This window comes from Venturia canescens, chromosome 2, assembly GCF_019457755.1.
Source record: "Venturia canescens isolate UGA chromosome 2, ASM1945775v1, whole genome shotgun sequence".
In the NCBI taxonomy this organism is placed as follows: Eukaryota; Metazoa; Arthropoda; class Insecta; order Hymenoptera; family Ichneumonidae; genus Venturia; species Venturia canescens.
This window is the reverse complement of record NC_057422.1, coordinates 22809136-22829950: the sequence shown is the minus strand read 5'-3', so window position 1 is coordinate 22829950 and position 20815 is coordinate 22809136. Positions and strand designations below refer to the sequence as shown.

Genomic DNA, 20815 nt, shown 5'->3' with positions numbered 1-20815 from the left:
AAATTCCATAGCATCATCTTTTCACGTTCAGCTGTGACTGATGGTAATTTTGGAATTCTTCGCTTTTTTATAAATCGGACCCGCAGACGTCGATCAACCTTTCTTTCGACTTTAAAAATCCTGTTTGCTTATAAATTGATACCAAAATCGAGAATTAATCTTCCAGAAAGTTCCCGTTTAGGCTCCATTCCCTCCATTTTCACTGCTTTTTCAAGGAAGCTCGAATTTTTAAAAAGAAATAAAGGAGAAGATTCGTTGAATACGGGAGTGAAAAATTTGAACAAATGTTCATTAACAGGAGTGAAACAATTGGCCGGAATTTATTTGACTTTTGCTCGGAGCTCGGATTACGTAGAAATTAGTCCAAAAGGGGAGAAATGTGAAAAAAGAAATTTCTCCGTGGTATTTGGATGAAAGCAGGCTACATTAGTCTAGCCGGCGGCATTTTCGTCCATTTTCATTAACCGAGATTTCCTCGTTTCATTCTCTGGGATCCTCCAACGAGACGAGGAGGGAAACAGTCAGCAGTGATACGGAAGAAATGGAAAGGGAGCAGCGAAAAAAGGAGCACGAAAATGAAAAAGTTTTCCAATAGTACTCCGTCGCGCTTAACGAATGAAAAACTCGAGCTTGTGCTCAGTTTCCTCTTATTCTTCTTCTTCCGTCCGGAGCTTTCGTCTCTCGGTTCGCCATCACAGCTTTTGTTTTTCCTCCGACTCTCGGTTCTATTTTCGCAAGGGAATTTAGTATATGCACACGGAATGAAAATCATGCATAACCACGAAAAGTACGGAAGAACTTCGAGTGCTCGAAAAGCCTCAGCCGACTTTGAAACGACCAGCATTCAATAGATGCGAGAAAAAATATAAATCCATGCAAACGTTTTTTTTTCCACGGTTGGAAAAGCACGTGTAGAATATTTAGAGGATCGAGCGTGTTTCGTAGCAAAAAATGCAACCTTACATTCGTCTTACAAATCTGCGAACGTAACCGCGGAGCTTGGAAGAAAAAAGTAGCGGCAAGCGCGGATGTAAAAGTACGAGACCCACCGTTGGTTTCTTCGTTAAATATGCACCAAAAAATGGAACGAAAAAATATCGGTCGCTTCCGCAAAGAAGCAGGCGGAAGATGAGAGTGAAAAGAGAATAAAACGATGGCGAAGTACTCCAGTCCGTGTGTTACGCGGTTACGCAACTGTATACCCCCTGGGGTAAGAGGGGTACCAACGCGAACACTGAAACACACATAATGAAGTGAGCACAGGAGAGAAGACGTAACGCTCGGACTCTGCTGCGGAGAGCTGTGTTGCTTCGGAATATTCAAATTACCTGGAAATGGTTGGGAGGTGGAGGAGAAGCGTATCGAGGAAACGGGATATCTCATTTAGTGATGGCCGCAGTAACGAAATTTCACCAACAACGAATGATGGGGTAATCACGATAAACGCTGCCGCATAAATACCAGCAAATATTCATTCTAATAATGCGATGAGACTGAAAATAACAACAATAACTCGAGCAAAATTAAAGAAAATGATTAATGTTTGTTATTGAAATATTTGTCATTTCAAATACGCAGGGAACTTGTATTTACGTGGAATATTTTTCCGAAAGATGCGACATGCCCAACATTAAGGTAACTCCTGTACTGCATGTTAGTCAAATGCGAGTGCTAAATTTTCAAAACGCTTTTAGACCAAGTTTAACCTACCGATTAAATGTATTGTTAGTGGATTTGTATTACAGCATATCTCATTATGATGTAAAAATATTAAAAACACTAGTTTTGCAAAATCATCAACTGATAAATGCAAATTTCCACGCTGACACATTTTCACTGGTATTTTTCAAAAAATTATCTGCGTTTTTTCATCGATTTTATGGCAACGAATCTCATTTTGTTCGTCAACTGGTCCTCTATGAATCGACCATGTAATTGTTTTTTTAACTTGATCGTTTCACTGTTGCAGCTAATTGTTCATTAAGTGAAAAAACTTTTTCATTCATAATTTCTCTCAGGAATGAGTTTAAAGGAAAATCGACGTGGTTAATTTGCAGAGGATCAGTTGAGGAGCAAAATGAGACTTGGTGCAATAAAATCGGTTAAAAAATACAGATGATTCTTTGAAAAATACCTGTGAAAATGTGTCATCATGGAAATTTGCATCGATCAGTTGATAGTTTTGCAAAACTATCATTTCAAATATTTTTTCACGTTAATAAAATATGCTTGAATACATATCCACTAACAATAAGTTTAATCGGTACGTTGAACTTGGTCTAAAAGCGTTTTGAAAATTTAGCACTCCATTTGGCTAGCATGCAGTACAGGAGTACGCATGTGGGCGACAAAATACGCCCCCGCGCGCCGAATATCTTTCGTCCGATTTAACGACATTTTAACGTGGATTTCGAACTTCCGGTGCGAGGTAATTCCGTATTGATCAAATTGATATTCGCGCGGTTGTTGAGCAAGAGCGAAAAACAATCGCAAAGTGGTTTTCCACAGCTGCGATTAATGTAAATAATGGTTCGGGAATTTGATTCTGTGTGTAATTGCGAGTGGTGGACGATCGACGTCACGTACCACCGTTTATTTCCGGTAAGCAAATTTTTCAAATACCAGCACAAATAATAGACGTAACTAATGGGATTCAAATTACAATTAATTTCTTTAAGAAGCGAGTTTGCTACTGTTACTGCTGAAATCGACATTGATGAGTCTCGCACGAACGCCGCCCTCACGGACGAATGAAAATTCTCGAAAGACTCGTTCAACTCCTCGCAACCGCGACTCGGAGAGATGGCGAATTAAGGGGTGTCTTGTCTCGCGCCTGCAATATTTTTTTTCTTTTTCATTTGGCGAAATGCCAGTAAAATTCGACACGGAACTTCCTGCAACCCCTCGCGCCAGCACCGTGCGCGTCTCGCTCTCGAGGGTTTCGACATCTCGTACAGCAGTCAAAACTCTTTATATGTGTACGCTGCTCCCTTTCTTTATCTCTCGCCCAGAGCCCAAAACTCAAACCACTCGTCGACTGAGGGACCCTCGTTTATTTTGTCTCGTCGCCCAGCAAGACACCGGATGGCCGGAAGGAGACGTCTCGACACTTTGAAGTTTCCTTACACGTTTTCCTTCCAACCAGTCTACGAGATCCAATCTCGATCTCCCTCAGTTTTCCCCTTTTTTATCTCTCTCATTTTCTCCCTCCTGCCCGACGCTTCACCGGTGGAAATTAAATATTTATTTACAGAGGGTAAAAAAGCTCACGCAAAGACAACATTTTTTCACCCTGGCAAAGAGCGATTTTCATTGTGGATACGCTCGGCAGTATTTTCTTCATATTCGATCTTGCGAAGTTTATTGAAAAAAATGAATTCAATTAAAAAGACTCTAATCATGCCAAAGGACAATATCGTTCGGGTACACGATGGATTTCCTCTCGTTCGTTTTGTGTACACATCCAAACAAAAACAGCAACGGAACTTTTGTGGATACGTGCAACGTGGAAGTCGTGCAACGACTTCCACGTTCCAGATTTATAAATATATCAACGGTGTGATTATTGAATTGTGTTAAGGAAGGTGGATCGTGACGATACATTGTTGCCATGCTAAACCATGTTAAAAATATTAAGAATTTAATAAAATTTGGTAAATGTATTATTTAAAAATATATAAGACAATATAAATTTTTTTAGATTTTTCCAAAGAATGTTATCACGAAATTTGATCAAATTCTGATTATTTTGATTTCGTGATCCACGGATAGTCCATTTGTGTCTCTCCAAAAATCATGCGTATTATTATTTCGTCGACGAATGGAATTCAACCAGTCTTCCAATACTTCCTTTTGGATTTTTTGTAATTTTATAATACGACACAAAGCCGTTTCTGTACTAATAATCGGATAAAAACTCTACAAAATTCTCACGTGATTTGTTGCATTTCCATAATGTCAGTGAATTTAAAACGCCTATTTCTTTTTTTACCGAGCTACTGAAATCTGAATTGTGCTAAAATGTGTCTCACATCAAACAATTTGAAGGTTTTTCGTGGAATGATCGCCTAGGGAAATTGAGCTTTGGGCTTTGGTCATCAAAAACGCATCATTTTGAAAAAAAAACCGTAATAACTCCTGTAAGGAAAATTCATTTCGTGGCGGAGTGCACTTAAATCAGAGTTATACGCTCGCGGATGAAATCATTGTGAAATGATTTTGTTTATGATTTATGTCTCTCGGTGAAGCGTGACACGACACCCGCTCGACTCACGACCAGATAAACTCCACCAGCACGTATATGGGTCATTCCATATAAATTCAACAATTTTGCGACGGTGACCCTCTTTGATTTTTTTTCTTCATTTTTTAATATGTTTTAAAAAAGTCTTTAGCTAAATTTTTAGCTTTTTATTTCCACTTATTCCAGAGTCAAAAATGTATATCTTTGACTATATTTATGATAATGTCACTTAATAGGGTATCATTTTTAAAATATTTTTAACGCTCTTTCTAAATAAAAATTAAAAAATTGAAATTTTTTTTCCATACTTTTTCGTTCAATGGGACACTTTCACTTTTTATCAAAAAAATTCACAAAATTCTACGTTAAAAAAGAAAATTTTTGACCCCTATTACAAGATGGGCTTCAAATAGCCTCTGGTAAAAAAAATTAAAGAACAATTTTTTTTCCGTTTTGCTCATTTTTATTTATAAAGAGCGTTAAAAATAAAAAAAAAAGCCGATCCCCTATTGAGTGACATTATCATAAATATAGCCAGAGATATACATTTTTTTAAGAAAAATCGATAACTCCGGAATGGGTAGAGATAAAGAGCTAAAAATTTAGCTAAAGACTTTTTTGCACGTATAAAAAGATATTAAAAAAAAAAAAAAAATCGAAGAGTGTCACCATCGCAACGTCATTGACTTTATATGGAATGACTCATATACAGTTAGTTTTTAACGTTCTTTCAGCTCTCCGGAGCTCGGAGGTGCTAAAATCCGTGGTCCGATGTACACGAGAGACCAGTCTTCTCTCTTTCTCTCTCTCTCTCTCCCCTGTTCGCTGTTGGCAGTTTACTTCAATCGTCAATTTCTTTGAAAATATATACTAAACTACGGTCGCGTATACGGGGATAATAAGCGTGCAAGTAAGCGCTGGACATTACGATTCGAGACACATACGTTTCTGAGCGTGGATTATTCTCGTAACAGCGCCAAGCAGTCTGCTCTTCTAATGAAATCATTCCGAGTGTCGATCTCGACAAAATCATCCATTACTAATAACGGAATGAATAGTTTCATTCAGTCGTTGAAATACCGCGACGATGCTCCGGATTACAGTTCCAGTTTGACAAGGCCAACGAATATCATTCCTTCAACGAACAATATATTTGTTTCTTCATTCGACAGTCTCGGGAAAATACATAATTTCAGAGTTTGCTGACGAGGCAAACAGGACGTTGACTATTTTAGTCATTTTTCACGGAATAATATAGCGACTGAGACGAATGGGAGACCTGCACGTAAAGCGGAGATCCGGTAAACTGTTTTTAGTCAGATTTTTTTTTTTTTTATCGTGCATCAGGGATTTTCGATTTTTCATTTTCCTTCATTCAACGTGACTCGACTCAAGTTCTGTAGAATATACACGGAGAGACTTTTATAGCAAAAATTACTATGTTTTTATAGCAACGTCGAACCATCTCGATATTATAATATTAATCGCTACAGAGTGTCAAATAATGCAAAAATTTGGGGAACCATTACCACAGTTCATAGTAAATAACGCACTGTACTATATCAAAAATGAATACGGAGCGAATTTTAATTAAAAACATAGTAAATAATGAAATGATTTGATGAAAAATTAGGAAATACCATAGCAATCGTTTCTCTGTGCTATACGAAAAATTGCATAGTTTCGTATTTACCTTTTTATTTAACAAAATTCAGGCACCCACCAATTATATGAGGCGTTGCGAGTATAAACATGAAAATTAACTAGTGTGGCACGATATGGCACATAGTCAAAATTCAAGCAATCGTTTCGTTCATAAGCGGACTTTGTCAAGTAAATCTTTGTCGAAAAGAAAATTTACTTCTTTTCGGACGGTGCGACTCAACAATACAAACATTTTCGACATTTCACCAATTTGTCCAGTCCAATTAATCAATTTTTGAAATTCCACCAAAGACGCGAGTGACATTCGGATATCGATATACCGTTCGATGTAAGAATGTCACAGATCTAAATTTTGTCTGTCATACATAGTAAAATTTGAGAAAACTGCTTTCGGCATCAAAATTACTATGCACTTTGGTGAAATGTAATAGAATGGCGATATACAACAGCGCTGTTACAAAACATAGCAAATTTTTCTATGTACACGGAGAGACTTTTATAACAAAAATTACTATGTTTTTATAGCAACGTCGCCTCATATCCATATTATAATAATAATAGCTATAGAGCGCGTGTCAAATAATGCAAAAGTTTGGGGAACCATTACCGCAGTCCATAGTAAATAACGCGCTGTGCTATATCAAAAATGAACACCGAGCGAATTTTCATTAAAAACATAGTGAATAATGAAATGATTTGATGAAAATTTACGATGTAACATAGCAATCGTTTCTCTGTGCTATACGAAAAATTGAATAGTTTCATTTTTTCCTTTTCACCGCATTGAATTTTGCTCAATAACATAGCAAAATTCATGCGCCCACCAAATATCGGAAAAACGACGATAGGCCACGAAAATTGACTAGGGGCACATAGTAAAGATTCAAGCAGTAACTTATTCGTTTATGAGCGGATTTTGTGTTCACATCTCGATACCCGAAATTAGTTATTATTATTATTATTATAGAAATTAGAATTGCCACTAATAGCTCAGCAGTATTTAAAATCCAATTGTTTCGATTCAGTTTCCATATATACTAAAATGAATAAAAGGTCCCCATTTCACTTTAAAATCTGGATCAATATTGATGATGCCTGCAGAAAAAGGCCCTGAGTTTTTTGAGACAACACATGTTTGTGTTGAAAAATGTGGAAAAATCTTTGCTATCTCGTCAAATTATTATTTTGATAGACATTATGAAGCGTTTGCTATGATGCCGAACATTAATCCTCAATGGTCGGTCATAACTCTCAGTGAATTTGTTGATAGGAATATATGCGTTACCTACAAACTAAAGGCAAGGAATGATAAAAATTACATTCCGAAAACATGGATGTGAAGCAATGTGTATAAATAAATACACGTACGTTGATTATGACAGTGACGGTTATGTATTTTTTTTCGAAATCCATAAATACAAACATTGTATGTGTATATATGTGTATTAAAAATTATTCATCACTCCTAACACCTCAATCCGATTCAAATGCTTCGAAGTGCTCTGCGTCAGAAGAATGAATAAAAATACCCAAACATTATTCCTTTATCAAAATACACAATGCTGGCGAATAGTTGAATTTGTTGTGCTTCGACTCGCATATAGCGTATATAGAGATTCGCAATAGCAACATTTTGTGAAGTAGATCGTGAAAATCGGAAATACCGCATGATAAAATTTCGCAAGGTGTACTCATAAAAATTTACGAAAGGCAAGAGTGACATTCAGATATTGATACATCGTTCGATGTAAAATGTCACAGACCTAAATTTTGCCTGTTCTACATAGTAAAATTGGAAAAAATCTGCTCTCGGCGTTAAAATTACTATGTATTCTGGTGAAATGTAATATATTGGCGATATACACCAGCTCTGCTATAAAACATAGTAAATATTTCTATGTATACATCCGAAATATTCGTGTAAAAGTCTCTCCGTGTAGGGGAGACCGGGACAAAACGGGATACCCGAAAAATGAGAGAAATTTTTTTGTCTATTTTTTTTTAAATTTTTATCCTAGTCCGAAAAGAACATGAAACATATTTTTTCCAAAATATCTTGTTTTTTTTGGATTTTGATTTTTTTTTCAAAAAATTCGTTTTTTTCAAATTCTCTTTTTTTACATCATTTTTAAAATGAAAACGTTTTTGCACAGATATACAAAAAGTATTTGTAAATCTGTGATTACTGCCTCGCAGATTACTGTCTACGACAGTAATCGCAGATACATGTTTGCGGACCATCATTCGTGTGGTTACACCTGGCACATGAATCATGTGCCCATTCTGCACAATTTTGGCACTGAATCCATGATTCAGTGGATAAAGAATACAAATTTTTACAAAATAAACATTGACAATCTTCGTTATTATTCATATCGTTAATTTTGAATTGAATTACAGAGGGTGCGTTCGACGTACGTTAGAGCGTTGTAACGTTTATATATTTATTTGTCGATTTTTCTTTAAATAAAATTTAAAAGAAGAAAAAACAAAAAAAAAGAAAGAATTTATGGCAAATGACAATTTTTTATTAATTCGTCTTTTCTTTTCAATATCAATTCCGCTTCACAAACAGTATCACCTCAATTCACATTTCGTCATTCACGTGCTCGCTTCTCACACTCTGTACACACATACTCATACAAACGACGCAAAATGTTCGGGCTCACGAGACAAAATTATAATGCGGAAAGAAACTTATCCTTCGGTCAGAGTCGATGAAACGTTGGCTCCTTCGACTTCGGGACTCGGAATGACCTCGATGATATAAAAAAAATGACGGATCTCGGAAGGATTCGTATCGGTGGATCGTCCAGGCTGGCCCCACCCGACGTCGAATTTCTCTCAGATTTCGTCCTTCGCCAGACAATCCCAATTTTGATCTCTTATTCCGATGACGGTCCCGGAGCGAAAGAGGACGAGCGCTTGTAAATTTTGATTTTCACGACGAGAGAGGAGCGCCGGCTTCCCCACTCTCATCTTGACGACGAAAACGGAATCAATACGATCGATGTCGCAAACTTCGATCGCGTACTCTTCGTACAAACGCCTCAAGGCGCGAATATGAATTTTTCACGTCTTACAGCGTTGTAAGCGCTGAGAGCGCTCACAACGTGCGCTCGACTTACGTTTGAGCGCTGTAAGCGCTGAGATCGTTTTCAACGCTTACAGCGGTAAGTCGGAAGCGCTCGATCACGGGTGTAAAATACACCCAAGGTGCATTGAATTATAGTAAAAAAAATTTCATGAGTTTTTGAGGGGTATCCCGTTTTGCCTCGATTTTTTTTTTTTTTTTTTTTTTTTTTTTTGAAAATTAAACAAAATTCCAGTAAATCTCTTAGTTTTTGGGAGTAAAAAATAGACAGAGCTTCCCAAACTTCTGAAAAGTTCAATATTTTCTTATGTACATCCCGTTTTACCCCGGTCTCCCCTATTCATCCGAAATATTCGTATAAAAATCTCTTCGTGTAATAACCGATGGTAGTCAACATAATATTCCAATGAGTTTAACTTTTATACTATTTTTTTTCCAATTTACACTACATTCAACGACGTTATACAGTTGACACTTTTTTCCACACCTCTACTAATGAATAACTAAATTTTCTTGGCTTTTACAGCACGTATTTCTGCGATAAGAAAATAACGTTTCGTGGTAATTTCGCTGCATGTTTTAAAAGTCTGTGACGTTAATTCATCAGCATTTTTGCGGCTGAGCACTCTCGCAATCAGTGACTCATTTTTCACGATCTCGCGATGCTTACTCGCCAAAAGATGGGGCCGATCACCGCGTATTAGCGTATTCACGTGCATTCGTATTGATGTATGTATCGATGGGTGTGCGCGCCGGCACGTGTGTGTTCGTGCGCTCACGCGATCGAGCTTTTAGTTTTAATTCACAAATGTAAAAGCAGTCGTCTCGTGGGACTGTAACCTGCTGCGTGAAGCTCGACCATTTGTCGAATCTATATCGTAAAATGAAACGATTATTCATGGATAAAGAATATTTGTATGTATGTATATATAGCGACGGGGCCGGCTCGCCCGTCGTCGTGCTCTGCTTTCCACGCCAACGCCAAGACTCGCCTACTTTTTTCTCCACTACCGAGTTGTCCTATTCGACTCGTGTTTAATGATTGTGTCGGCCCTGTTGGTTCAGCCTGGTATTACTATTTTTTCCGATTCGTTATGGACCCGCCTGACGTTTTATATCTCAGCCGAAGCCATTAGCATTCTCACACATTTTCACTAAACGACGAATTTATGAACGTTCTTTAAACTTTTTACGCGCGCCCACTCATTAAACATTCGAGGCTTGGAGGAAAAATCGTGTCATTCTTAATTAGCGGAGAATCCTCAATCGCATCCGGATTGGAAAGCTTTCGCGTATACTAATTTTTTTTGTTTTTATTTTTCTTTTTTCGAAAATAGGCTCGAAAACGATTGCAAGCTGAGTGTGTAAACATGTCCAATTGGTCATAAAACAGCCACATGTTTCTGTTTGTCGCTCGAGCAGCATAAATCTGTCAAAATCATCAACAAATTGTATCGTCTCATCATCTCATAAATGTAAAACTAATTAGCGAGATAGTTTATATAAATTCCCGTCTACCGCGGTATTGAACGCGTGTCAAAACGAATATAATGCTAGCTCGAATGAGGAAGACGAAAAAAATCTGTCAGAAATTCGTGCATACTTTCCCTCGGGTGTACGCCGGGAGATTGTGTTCTCATACTTCGAACGATAAACAGTTGAGAAAACAAACTGAAAGACTCCGCCAAAACTCGACTCGTTTCTCCGTCCTGGATAATGCTCAATGAACTCCTAGAGCGGCGAACGCTTGAGAGATTTCACAATGCAGACAAGCCGAGAATCGAAAAGTCCACTGCTCAAGATTCAAAAGCCGGCAACTAATATTCGTCTATATTGTACAATTTTATAGTAGCGCCTCTGAGTTCGGAGCGGTTTCCCTTCACCGAATATAATAACTGTCTGCTAGAAGCTATTCGAACTTGCAGCCAGCTCTGGAACGAGTATTTTTTTTCATACGAACGATTTTTTTATTCTCAAGTCCGAAACGAGAAACCAAAGGAATTGAAGTGAATGAATTATCAGCCAAGATACGCCAAATTAATTCGTCAAAAGCTACATAAACGAAAAAGGAAAATTGACTCCAGCAGATACGATGAAAATTTTTTAGTACAATAAACCGATCAACGCAGCATGATTTACGATCACACTTTCTCGTTGATTTATGTACGAATGCTTATTCACGAGCGCAGAGTTATCTATTTTGATGAACGATCCGTATAACGTTAATATTCATGTCTATCGAATCTCCGCGATTGTTCCGCATCGATAATCGATGAATAATTTCTTATAGTTTCACAAATTGACCCTCCGAGTAAACGTTTGTCTCATCAGACTCACAGATCCTTTGTTTCGATCACATCAACAGATTTGCTATTTTTTTGAGCAGACATTTATACATAAGCATTAATGATTCGTCACGAAAGCCGGTTGAACGGGAACATTAGTCAAAAGCCGCCCGGCGATATCAAGTTTCCTATACAAATCAACAGATATTTTGGGCAAAATCAAGGCTTCGATTCATCAGAGGACTAACGGAGTGTGTTGTTGTAATTTTTGCCGACTGAGATAAGTTTTTTCTCAATACGACTGGTGACTAAAAAGAATGGGACTCACCTTGGTAAGAATTACAAGAATTATTGCGAGCGAGCCGGTAAGCCGTAAAATTGGCTGACGTTGTGCCGTGTGAGTGATGCTTCGTTTATTCCACCCCGATGAGCTCATCTTTCAACCCTTTGACACAGAGCTTCGATGGTCCCTCGCACTCGCGGGCAACACGCGCGCACACACACCACCCACCGACACAAAGTAACACGCGCACTTGGTAAAGTCGTGGTCAGATTTTAACGCCCACGCTCGAGGGTGTCGGAGTACAACCGGGGCGTAGGTCGTTGTTTTCGGGATGGATGGGTCGGAGTCGCGTCGAGTCGAGAAGAAAACGCGAGGCGTCAGCTACTCCGTGAACCCTCGTTGACGACGAGCACGACGACGACGACGACGACGACGACGGTGAAAGAGAAGGAAGAGCGTAGCCTGGAGGAAAGACCGGAGAGACGGTCCATGCGCGCCTGGACCGAGTAAGAACAAATGAGAAAAGGAAGGAGGAATAAAGAGGAGAGTGCGTGAGAAAGAGACTCGGGAAAGCGCGTGCGAGAAGCGGCACGCTCGGTGGGCTCTCCAACGAGACGACGCAGACGCATCAGTTTAAGTGTGCAAAGGTCACATTACTCGCCTCTCGGCAACGGTTCAAGATTTTTTCTTCTCCTTTATAATGTAAAAAAAAAAAAAAAAAAAAAAAAAAAACAGTCTCACGAGTAAAAAACGAGGCGCCGACAATCGAGGATGCGTCGCCGCAGAGGAATAAGAAAACCGTAATAAACCGTTAGAGCGGAGGATCGGCGCGTAGGTGGAAAATATGACGAGCCAAAGACAATTCAAAGCAGCACACTTTTTTGTCACGCCGTTCGGGCTTTTCTGCTTTTACTGATGTTTCGTTCGGTGTGTATTAAAAACGAGAAGATAATGAGAGTAGAGAGATTCGATGCGAGATTGGGAAACGAACGGAATGGATGGGAGTCGATAAACGATGGACTCTTTCGTACACCGGATGCTCATCGGGGTTCAAACAGAACGGACAATTGAAAGATAATCGAGGAGGGAGGGATGCGAAGTGCGAATCGAACGGATAATGAGCAAACGATGTGAATAAAGGCCGAATAAGGCCGAGAAAAAGGGAGGTAAACGAAGACAAACCGAATGATGTGGAAAGAAAATGAAACAACGCTCGTTTGTCAATCCACCTGGTAATTGTTTACGTGTTTCTTTCCGCGTCCCTTTGGCGATCGATTGATATCCAAGCGTATCACGATAGATCAACAGAGGTCCAGCTCCGTTGATGCTGCTTCGTCTTCTTTGGTTGTTCACTGCTTTTGATAACGTTACGACTGGCGATGGACACCTGTGCACCCGATCGACCCGTTCGACAAGACACAGCAGCCATATCCAGTGGCGAACGGCTGTCCAACTGTCCGGTGTATATGAGACGACCAACACGGACGAGTTCGAAAGAGATTCTTCTCGTGATCGCCTCCGCAGGCCTTGAAGAGGATACGTCCGAAGATGATCCGCGCGAGGAATGCTTTCCACTTTCCGCAAGATCGATAGTTCGATAGGTCAATCGAAAGTTTATTCTTAAGTTTTTTTTTTTTACTTTTTCAATCGTGCACCGAAGCATAAACGGCAATCAGTCGCTCATCCGAACTCAAAATCAGCGTGTGCCTGCTGGGAGACCTTGGATATGTTTCGTAACGAAATTCACGTAGTATAGGAATTATTATTTGGGCTTTCAAGCCACATACATTTCACCGAGACCTTTCACTCGTAAACTTTTTTTTTTCTCACTGAATCCCATTCTTTCCTAGTTGTTCGCTTCGACAACTTGTTCATTATCGCACGGGGGTAGTTCGGCACGTTACTCCACCCGTGTCATAGTGCGTTTGGGGAGCGTGTCGCTGTTACATTCCCTCGTATCAGGAGGGAATTTGAACGGAGGAGAATACAGAAAACTTGTTAACTACCGTTGCCTGAATAGCCTGATGAGAACTGCGGTTGTTTAACTAGGAGAAAAACACGCTTTTGTTTCGTGGCACATCGGCACTGTGATGCATTGAAACAATTCCGAACTTGCTCTTAGGTACTAGTGGACTACTGGCTCTTTCTGTCTGGCGGACTTTCATGACGCGCGCGCGTTCACCGTGTGCCAACGAGGCCCTCATCGACTCCGCCGACTCTCCCGCTTCTGCCGCTGCTGCTTTAGCTACAAGCCAGCCCAAGCTAAACCGCTTTGCCTTTCCTTTCCATTCCATTCCCTGAGTTGCGTCCGATTCGAAACCCTGGCTTTGCCTCGCACAGCTACACGCTTGCCCACACCGTTTCATCCCCTCTCTTGGTCTACCTTGCTCGTTTAAAACCCGGGTGTACACCTGAACACGTACCATCGCCCCCGCCTGGGAGTCCTCCACCAGTTGGATCGACCCTCTTCTTCCTCGCTCCAATAACGAGCCAAGGCTTTTCCTCTCGCTCACTCTCGCTCTCTTCCTTCTTGCCAGCTTCATTCTCTACTCCTCGCTCTCTCCTCCCGTCTCTGCCATGTTCGCTTTCTCGCTCGCACTTCATCTCCGTGGACTCCACCGTCTTGCTCGTCGCACCGTTGCACCAACACATACGGCAACGACTCCTACTCTTCTCCCGGCAAACCAGGAGCGTGAGCACTCGAATAAAGCCCCTTGCCTCGTCGATGCTGCACGAGACTCGTGGAAAACAGGTGGAACCGCATCCGGACTATATATAATCTGAAAAATATCCAGCATCGTTGAATAATTAAACTTTTAAAAGTAACAGGATTCAGTCAACCCGCGCGCTCCTGTATCTTCGAACGCTTGCCAGCTTATCTAGATTTTTAACTACGCAACCGCCTGCGGCACGCATTCATCGACGGATCAATGAAATTATATACGATTGATGGAAAGATAATCTTATGTATGTTTCTATCTACAAAGGATGATGCATCAAAGAGGCGCGAATACCCTGGGAAGTGTCAGTTGCAAAAGAAATCGCAGTCTCGAGACGGACACCGCTTTCGGAACCCAACGCGCTACGGGCTTGATTACCTAGGCCGACTTGGTGGGAAGTCGCACATGCGTGTTATCGTCAACAGCGACAGATATCGCGTAAGCAGATCGTTTGTTAATACCACCGCGGGCCAGGTAAAGGAGTACGATTTCTAGACAATTTCAATGCTCGAATAAATCTCATTGCGGTACACAACACCAAATGAATTTTAATTGAGATGGTGAGATCAATAATTCGAGAAGATAATTTCCGGAAAATGTATTCTTTTTATGGAAAATGACTCGAGTCTGTTTCGTTGTTGATTGATAATGAAGGTTTTGATAATTGAACAGAATTCATTAGTTACCGTCGCGAATGGTAATCGAATTGACATCAGTCACCTGGTTTATCGGCTGAGAGTACAAACAGTTGACTTTTTTCTTTCCCGCAGTCGGGTGTCCTTATTATCGATACTGCTCGGCCTCGATCGGTAAAAACTTGTTTGCCGCAAGTGGAAAGAGTCTCGATGTTCGCGCTCTTGCCGCTCTTGGGTTATTTATCGCCGGCTGGTAAAACGATCCGATCATTAAAAACTTGTGTGTTTCGAAATTTCAAACGCAGATTACGTGACGCGCTTTGTACCAAGAATTTTTCTCAAGGTCAATGAACTTCTCATGGCGTGAACATCGCGTCGAGTAATACTCGATGATCGACCTCGCCGTCGCTATCGTAACAAACGTCAACATTTTTCAACCACAAATTCCTCACTTTTTATACATAATAATTGATGTCTTTATCACTGAATAAATCAATTTCCTATTCACAGCTTTTTCATAACGATGTTCTGAAAAATGAAATAGTATTTTCTTTAAAAGCAAGCAGGTATAAAATTCGAAGCATAAGAACGAACGCATCATGATAAAAAATCGTCATCGGCTATTTCGCTTTGATCGTCCCTTTTTACAGTCGAAATCAAACTCCGCTATATAAAAAGTAATAAATCACGCCTGGAGTTGGAGCAATGTACACGGAGAGACTTTCATAACAAAAATTACTGTTTTTATAGTAACGTAGGACCACATCGGTATTATAATAATAATAATCGCTACAGAGTGTGTCAAATAATGCAAAAGTTTGGGAAACCATTACCACAGTTCATAGTAAATAACGCGCTGTACTATATCAAAAATGAACACCGAGCGAATTTTCATCAAAAACATAGTAAATAATGAAATGACTTGATGAAAATTTAGGAGATAACATAGCATAAAATTGCATAGTTTCTTATTTTCCCTTTCACCGCACTGAATTTTGCTCAATAACATAGCAAAATTCATGCGCCCACCAATTATTTGAGGCGTTGCGAGTATAATTATGAAAATTAATCAGTGGCACGTGAAATTTCAAGCAATTTGTCCGGTCCAATTAAGGAGGGCGGCTAACGACGATACAATGTTGCCATGCTAAACCATGTTAAATACATTAAATATTTCAAAATGATAAGAATTTAATAAAATTTGGTGAACATATTCTTTAGTGCCAAATTTGAGAAATACAAATTTTTTAAGATTTTTCTTCTGTACAGTTATCGAGTAATTGATCACTAAATTTCACGTGTATAAGCATAGCGTTTCCATATACATTCCGGGCATAAGAAATCTGCTTTAATGCGTAATTGCTCGATAACTAAGCAGAAGAAAATTTTGAAAAAAATTGTGTCTTCGTACTTGATGTTGAAGAACATTATCACCAAATTTGATCAATTTCTTATCATTTTGACGAGTGTAGCCACCCTCCTTAAGGTATAACTGGATGGATAGCTCGACCAAAAATTATATCTTATTGGAATTTCCGTACTTCTTGATGCAATAAAAATCTGAAAAAAATCAACAACATTTGGAAAGCTATGAGCAACAATTATCAATAATAATATTGCCCAAAAGTTAATAACAAATTGTTTGAACAATTAATTATTCAATAATTTTCCGGTGACCTACTGTTTTTTTTTTACGAATCAAATGTGTGTATTTTTCCGAATGCTCATGAATTTTTTCAGAATTTTCGTGAATTTTTGAAATTTCTTGAAAAAATTTTGAAAAAAATTTTGAAAAATTTGATTTTTGGATATGTTTTAGAAGACATATTTATCATCAGTTTTGAAAAGTCTCAAGGTTACTGGATCAAAAATGTACAAATAGAGCCACTTAAAAAATTTAAAAAAGGGAATTTCAAAAATCCATGAAAATTGTGAAAAAATTCATGAGCATTCAGAAAAATGCGCACATTCGAATCGTAAAAAAAACAAGGGTTTACTGTAAAATTGTTAAAAAATCGTTCATTTAAACAATTTATTAATAACTTTTAGGCAATATTATTATTGATAATTGTAGTTCATAACTTCCCAAATATTGCTGAATTTTTTCAGATTTTTGTTGCATCACGAAGTACGGAAATTCCGATCAGGTACAATTTATCGGCTGCGGGCTATCCATCCAGTAATACCTTAACCAACTTTTAACATTTCGCCAAAGACGCGAGCGACATTCAGATATCGAAACATCGTTCGATGTAACAATCTCAAAATAACTATGCACTTTGGTCAAATGTAATAGAATGGCGATATAGAACAGCGCTGCTACAAAACATAGCAAATTTTTCTAGCAAATTCATCCGAAATATTCGTATAAAAGTCTCTCCGTGTAAAAAGGAATAAATACCGGTGCAGCAACAGCAGCCGCAGCAGAAAACACACACGCAGAAGATATACCCAAACGGAAGAGAATGAAGCGGGAGAAGCGCGAATCGGTATGGAAACCTATTGTGTTGTCTCGTAGAATGAATCGCAATTCGCGAAAACATCAGCGGAGAATTGCCACACCGACTCGTTATAGTCCTACCGCAGAAAAATCCTCTCTCACGGTGCAAAGTTCACGGTCTCTCCGACAAAGTGCAAGGGGAAAGAAGTCGACGGGGCGAGAAAAGAGAAAAAGAGAAGCGAACGAGAAAGAATACGTATATAGTAGAAGAAGTAAAAGATGCTTATCTCGTCGGCGTGAGTCTCTTCCTTCTTTTCTCGTTTGAGACGAGTGAGGCCCCTGTGCCTCGTTGCACGCTGAAATTGTTTCTCTAGTAATGACGATATGACTTCTAAATCCTGAGGAAAGAAGGAACGAGGGTGCCTCAACTTTTTCTCTTCTTCTCGTCGCGATAAACTTGCGTGGCAAACGTAAATACATATACGTATGGTGGAAGCGAGTAGAACAAAAAGCGCTCTGAATAAAAAAACTACGAAGGCGAGCGGTAGCGTTTCCGGCGCGGTATGCTCGTGAAGATGGGACAACGAGTACGAAATTCTCACAGGGAAGGAACTTTGTATCCAGCCCGTCATTCAATGACCTTCCCTTTTCACCTTTTCATCTTCTCCTCACACAGCGATTACAACACAATTCGAAAGATTCTTTCAATCCCTTTCCACCAACTTCATCTCGATCCGATCGAAGGATTTTTCCTCATTTTTTCAACGCCTGCGCCCCTGCGCTTCGAGCCCGACGGCAGAGAGATTCGCCAAGCGTCTCTAACAAGACTTCTTTTTCCTTGGAGAACGCGTTGATTGTCCGTAACATTTTCGCAAAGCTATATAACACATCCTTCCTTCCGCGTGCGCTCCTATAATCCAAGCTCTTTTCTTCGACGACTCGAATTCGCAGCAGAACTATTCATACAACAGTTATAATATCTATGAGCCACGATCCACAAGTTTCACAAGCAGTTTTGTAAATATCATAGTCTGCCTGGCGTTACGCGAAAGGTAACGTCTGCCAGATGCCACAGAGCTTTTGTAAAACTTGTGCGCGATTTTTTAAGAAAAATCTTTTAAGAAGAGACGAGAATACTCTAATCGACCAGATGCAAAGTACGGGATATAATGACGCGAAGAATAATAAAGAGACGAAGATGACAAGTTGATGCGGCGACAGGTTTCGTTCCATATGAAATACCAGCGAACAGCAGTGCAACGATAATAATAAGGATTTCATTTTTTTTTCAAGCATTCCTGCCCTGTACAGTTCTCTTCGGAGACTGCAATCATTGAGATGGTTTGGCAGTGATAAGAGGAGCATAAATCGAATTTTATTTTCACATAATAAATTTTTCTCTCTATTCGAAAATTTACATGCACAAATTTTCAAGAATACTGATTACAAATGTAAATTAAAATTTTTTTTTTAACGACGAAAAAGAAATTTTGGAATTCTCTCATCGGATATTCTGTGGAGTGCGTTAATGTTGTGAAGAATTTTTTCACCACGCTTTCGGTGAAAAACGTGTGAAAAAGATGATTTTGGCTCATGAAAAAGTATGAGCTGTGACTATTTGTTGATATTTCGTATTCGTACGCATGCACTAATTGAAGAATAATACTTATACGTGTTCATGGTCCCGGTGCTCGTCCCTGCGATCCAAAAATGCCAAAAAATCTCGCGAATATCTATTTAAAAATGATAATGAATAATAAAAAATTAAAAAAAAAAACAAACAAACCAACATGGACGACACTCGCAGCATGTTCGAAAAACCTAATTTGTCAGATTGACAAAAAACGACTAGCAGGTTCCGTCTCGAGAGCGCCTGGATGAGGAACCGGAGAACAAAATCCGACACTGAAAGGAATGGAAGTGGCCGAAGGCGTTCGAGTGTCTCGCTCTTCCACAACTCCAACGTCCTATACGTATAACTATAATACGAGAGACACGTGTGTATAAATGTATATAACGCAAAGAAATATACTGAAAGAACTCATGCGAGGCACGATCCTCGAAGTACGCGCATTCCCTTGAACCGCGATTCCGCCCGAGGCCACATAGCGTCTTATAAATAATGCTACTCGTGGTTGAATATATGTATATGGTTGAGAAGCGGCGAACCTCTACCACTTCCACCGTAACGTAACAGTGTAGGTAAAGCGGTACAAGAGCCAGCGTAATACGTGCCTTATATATACATGCGCTCTCTCCCCGCTCTCTTTTTTTTCCCCGATCCTTTACTCTCGATGCGCCCTCTATACGCCATTTAATGGACTCGGCCCCAGTCTCACTGTACTGAAAACAGTAAAAAAGCGTGCTCTGGCGTTTACCTCGAGGTTCGCGGGTTCTCAGACCCCTCAGACCGCACCGTTGCACCTGTATATCTCTCTCTCGACACTCTGGGACACTCCTACCTCACTGATCTTTCACTCCCTACCAACTCTACACCACCGCGGCGACGCCAACCTCGAAACACTAGCTCGAAAAAAGAAAGGGGCAGATAGGGTCAAGCGAATTCCAGCAGGCACGGAACCGTCAACCTTGCAACGACTGCAACAACCTTCACTCTGATTTTTCATCCTTTTTATATTACTGGGTAAAGCTTCACATAAAAAATCATATTGAACAAGAGAGAATCGAGATTTTAAAACTTTTAATTGCTGGAAAAATGACTGGGAAACGAACGAATTATTATGCGCTGTAACATTGCAATATCCCTATCTTTTTAAATATTTTTATTTTTACGTCTTTTGAATCGATGATCTTGAAGGTTGCCCCAGCTGGATGATCGATCAAGGCCAATTCCGAGGCAGGGAGACACGCCAATCTAATCGATCTTGGCCTCGCGTATTTCTTCAACTATATTCTCTTTTAGCACACACCGTTTGAAGTAAAGCAGCTTTCCTTTCCAACGTAAGCTAAGCCAGACACTCAAAAATCGCCGATTTCATAGATCGATTTGTATTCACTTTTTTTCAATCTGTACACAAGTTCCCTTTTATTTTCACAAACTTGACCTAAAATTTCTTCGAAGCGTTTCTTTTCGACACGAGCAGAAGAAATCGACAAATAGATAAGATGAAAAATTTGAAAAGTTTTCTCCAAAGAATTTATTACCATGATATTTTATGAAAATGAAAATTATCTCAAATATTTGTTCAACGAAGTTCACGTTATTGAAATAGAAAATAAACAAAAGATCGGTTTTGTGTGCAAAAATATACAAAAATCAGTATAGAATTATCAAAGTACAATAAAGTTTTTTATGCAAAAATTTTATGCATAAAGGTAATATTTTTTAAATTGAATTTTTTTCTCGAATGATTTTAAGATTTTAAGAGAACGCTCGTTCTGTCAGGGCACGTCCATATTAAATTGTTTCTTTTCTCGAGAATGCAATAG

At 39.3% G+C, this 20815-nt stretch overlaps 1 protein-coding gene across 6 annotated transcripts in view; it reads right to left on the bottom strand.

Annotated features, from left to right (window-relative positions):
• Ptp10D (Protein tyrosine phosphatase 10D) overlaps window positions 1-13917 on the bottom strand; it is a 64944-nt gene extending 51027 nt beyond the window's left edge. For 2 of the 6 annotated variants that reach the window (XM_043411301.1, XM_043411306.1), the window contains exon 1: window positions 11616-13917. In XM_043411301.1, coding sequence (XP_043267236.1) covers window positions 11616-11723 — 108 coding nt within the window. In that variant the 5' untranslated portion in view covers window positions 11724-13917. The remainder of the gene's footprint in view (window positions 1-11615) is intronic. The other 4 variants (XM_043411304.1, XM_043411303.1, XM_043411302.1 and 1 more) reach the window with 3 other exon arrangements.
• Between the last annotated feature and the right edge of the window lie 6898 nt (window positions 13918-20815).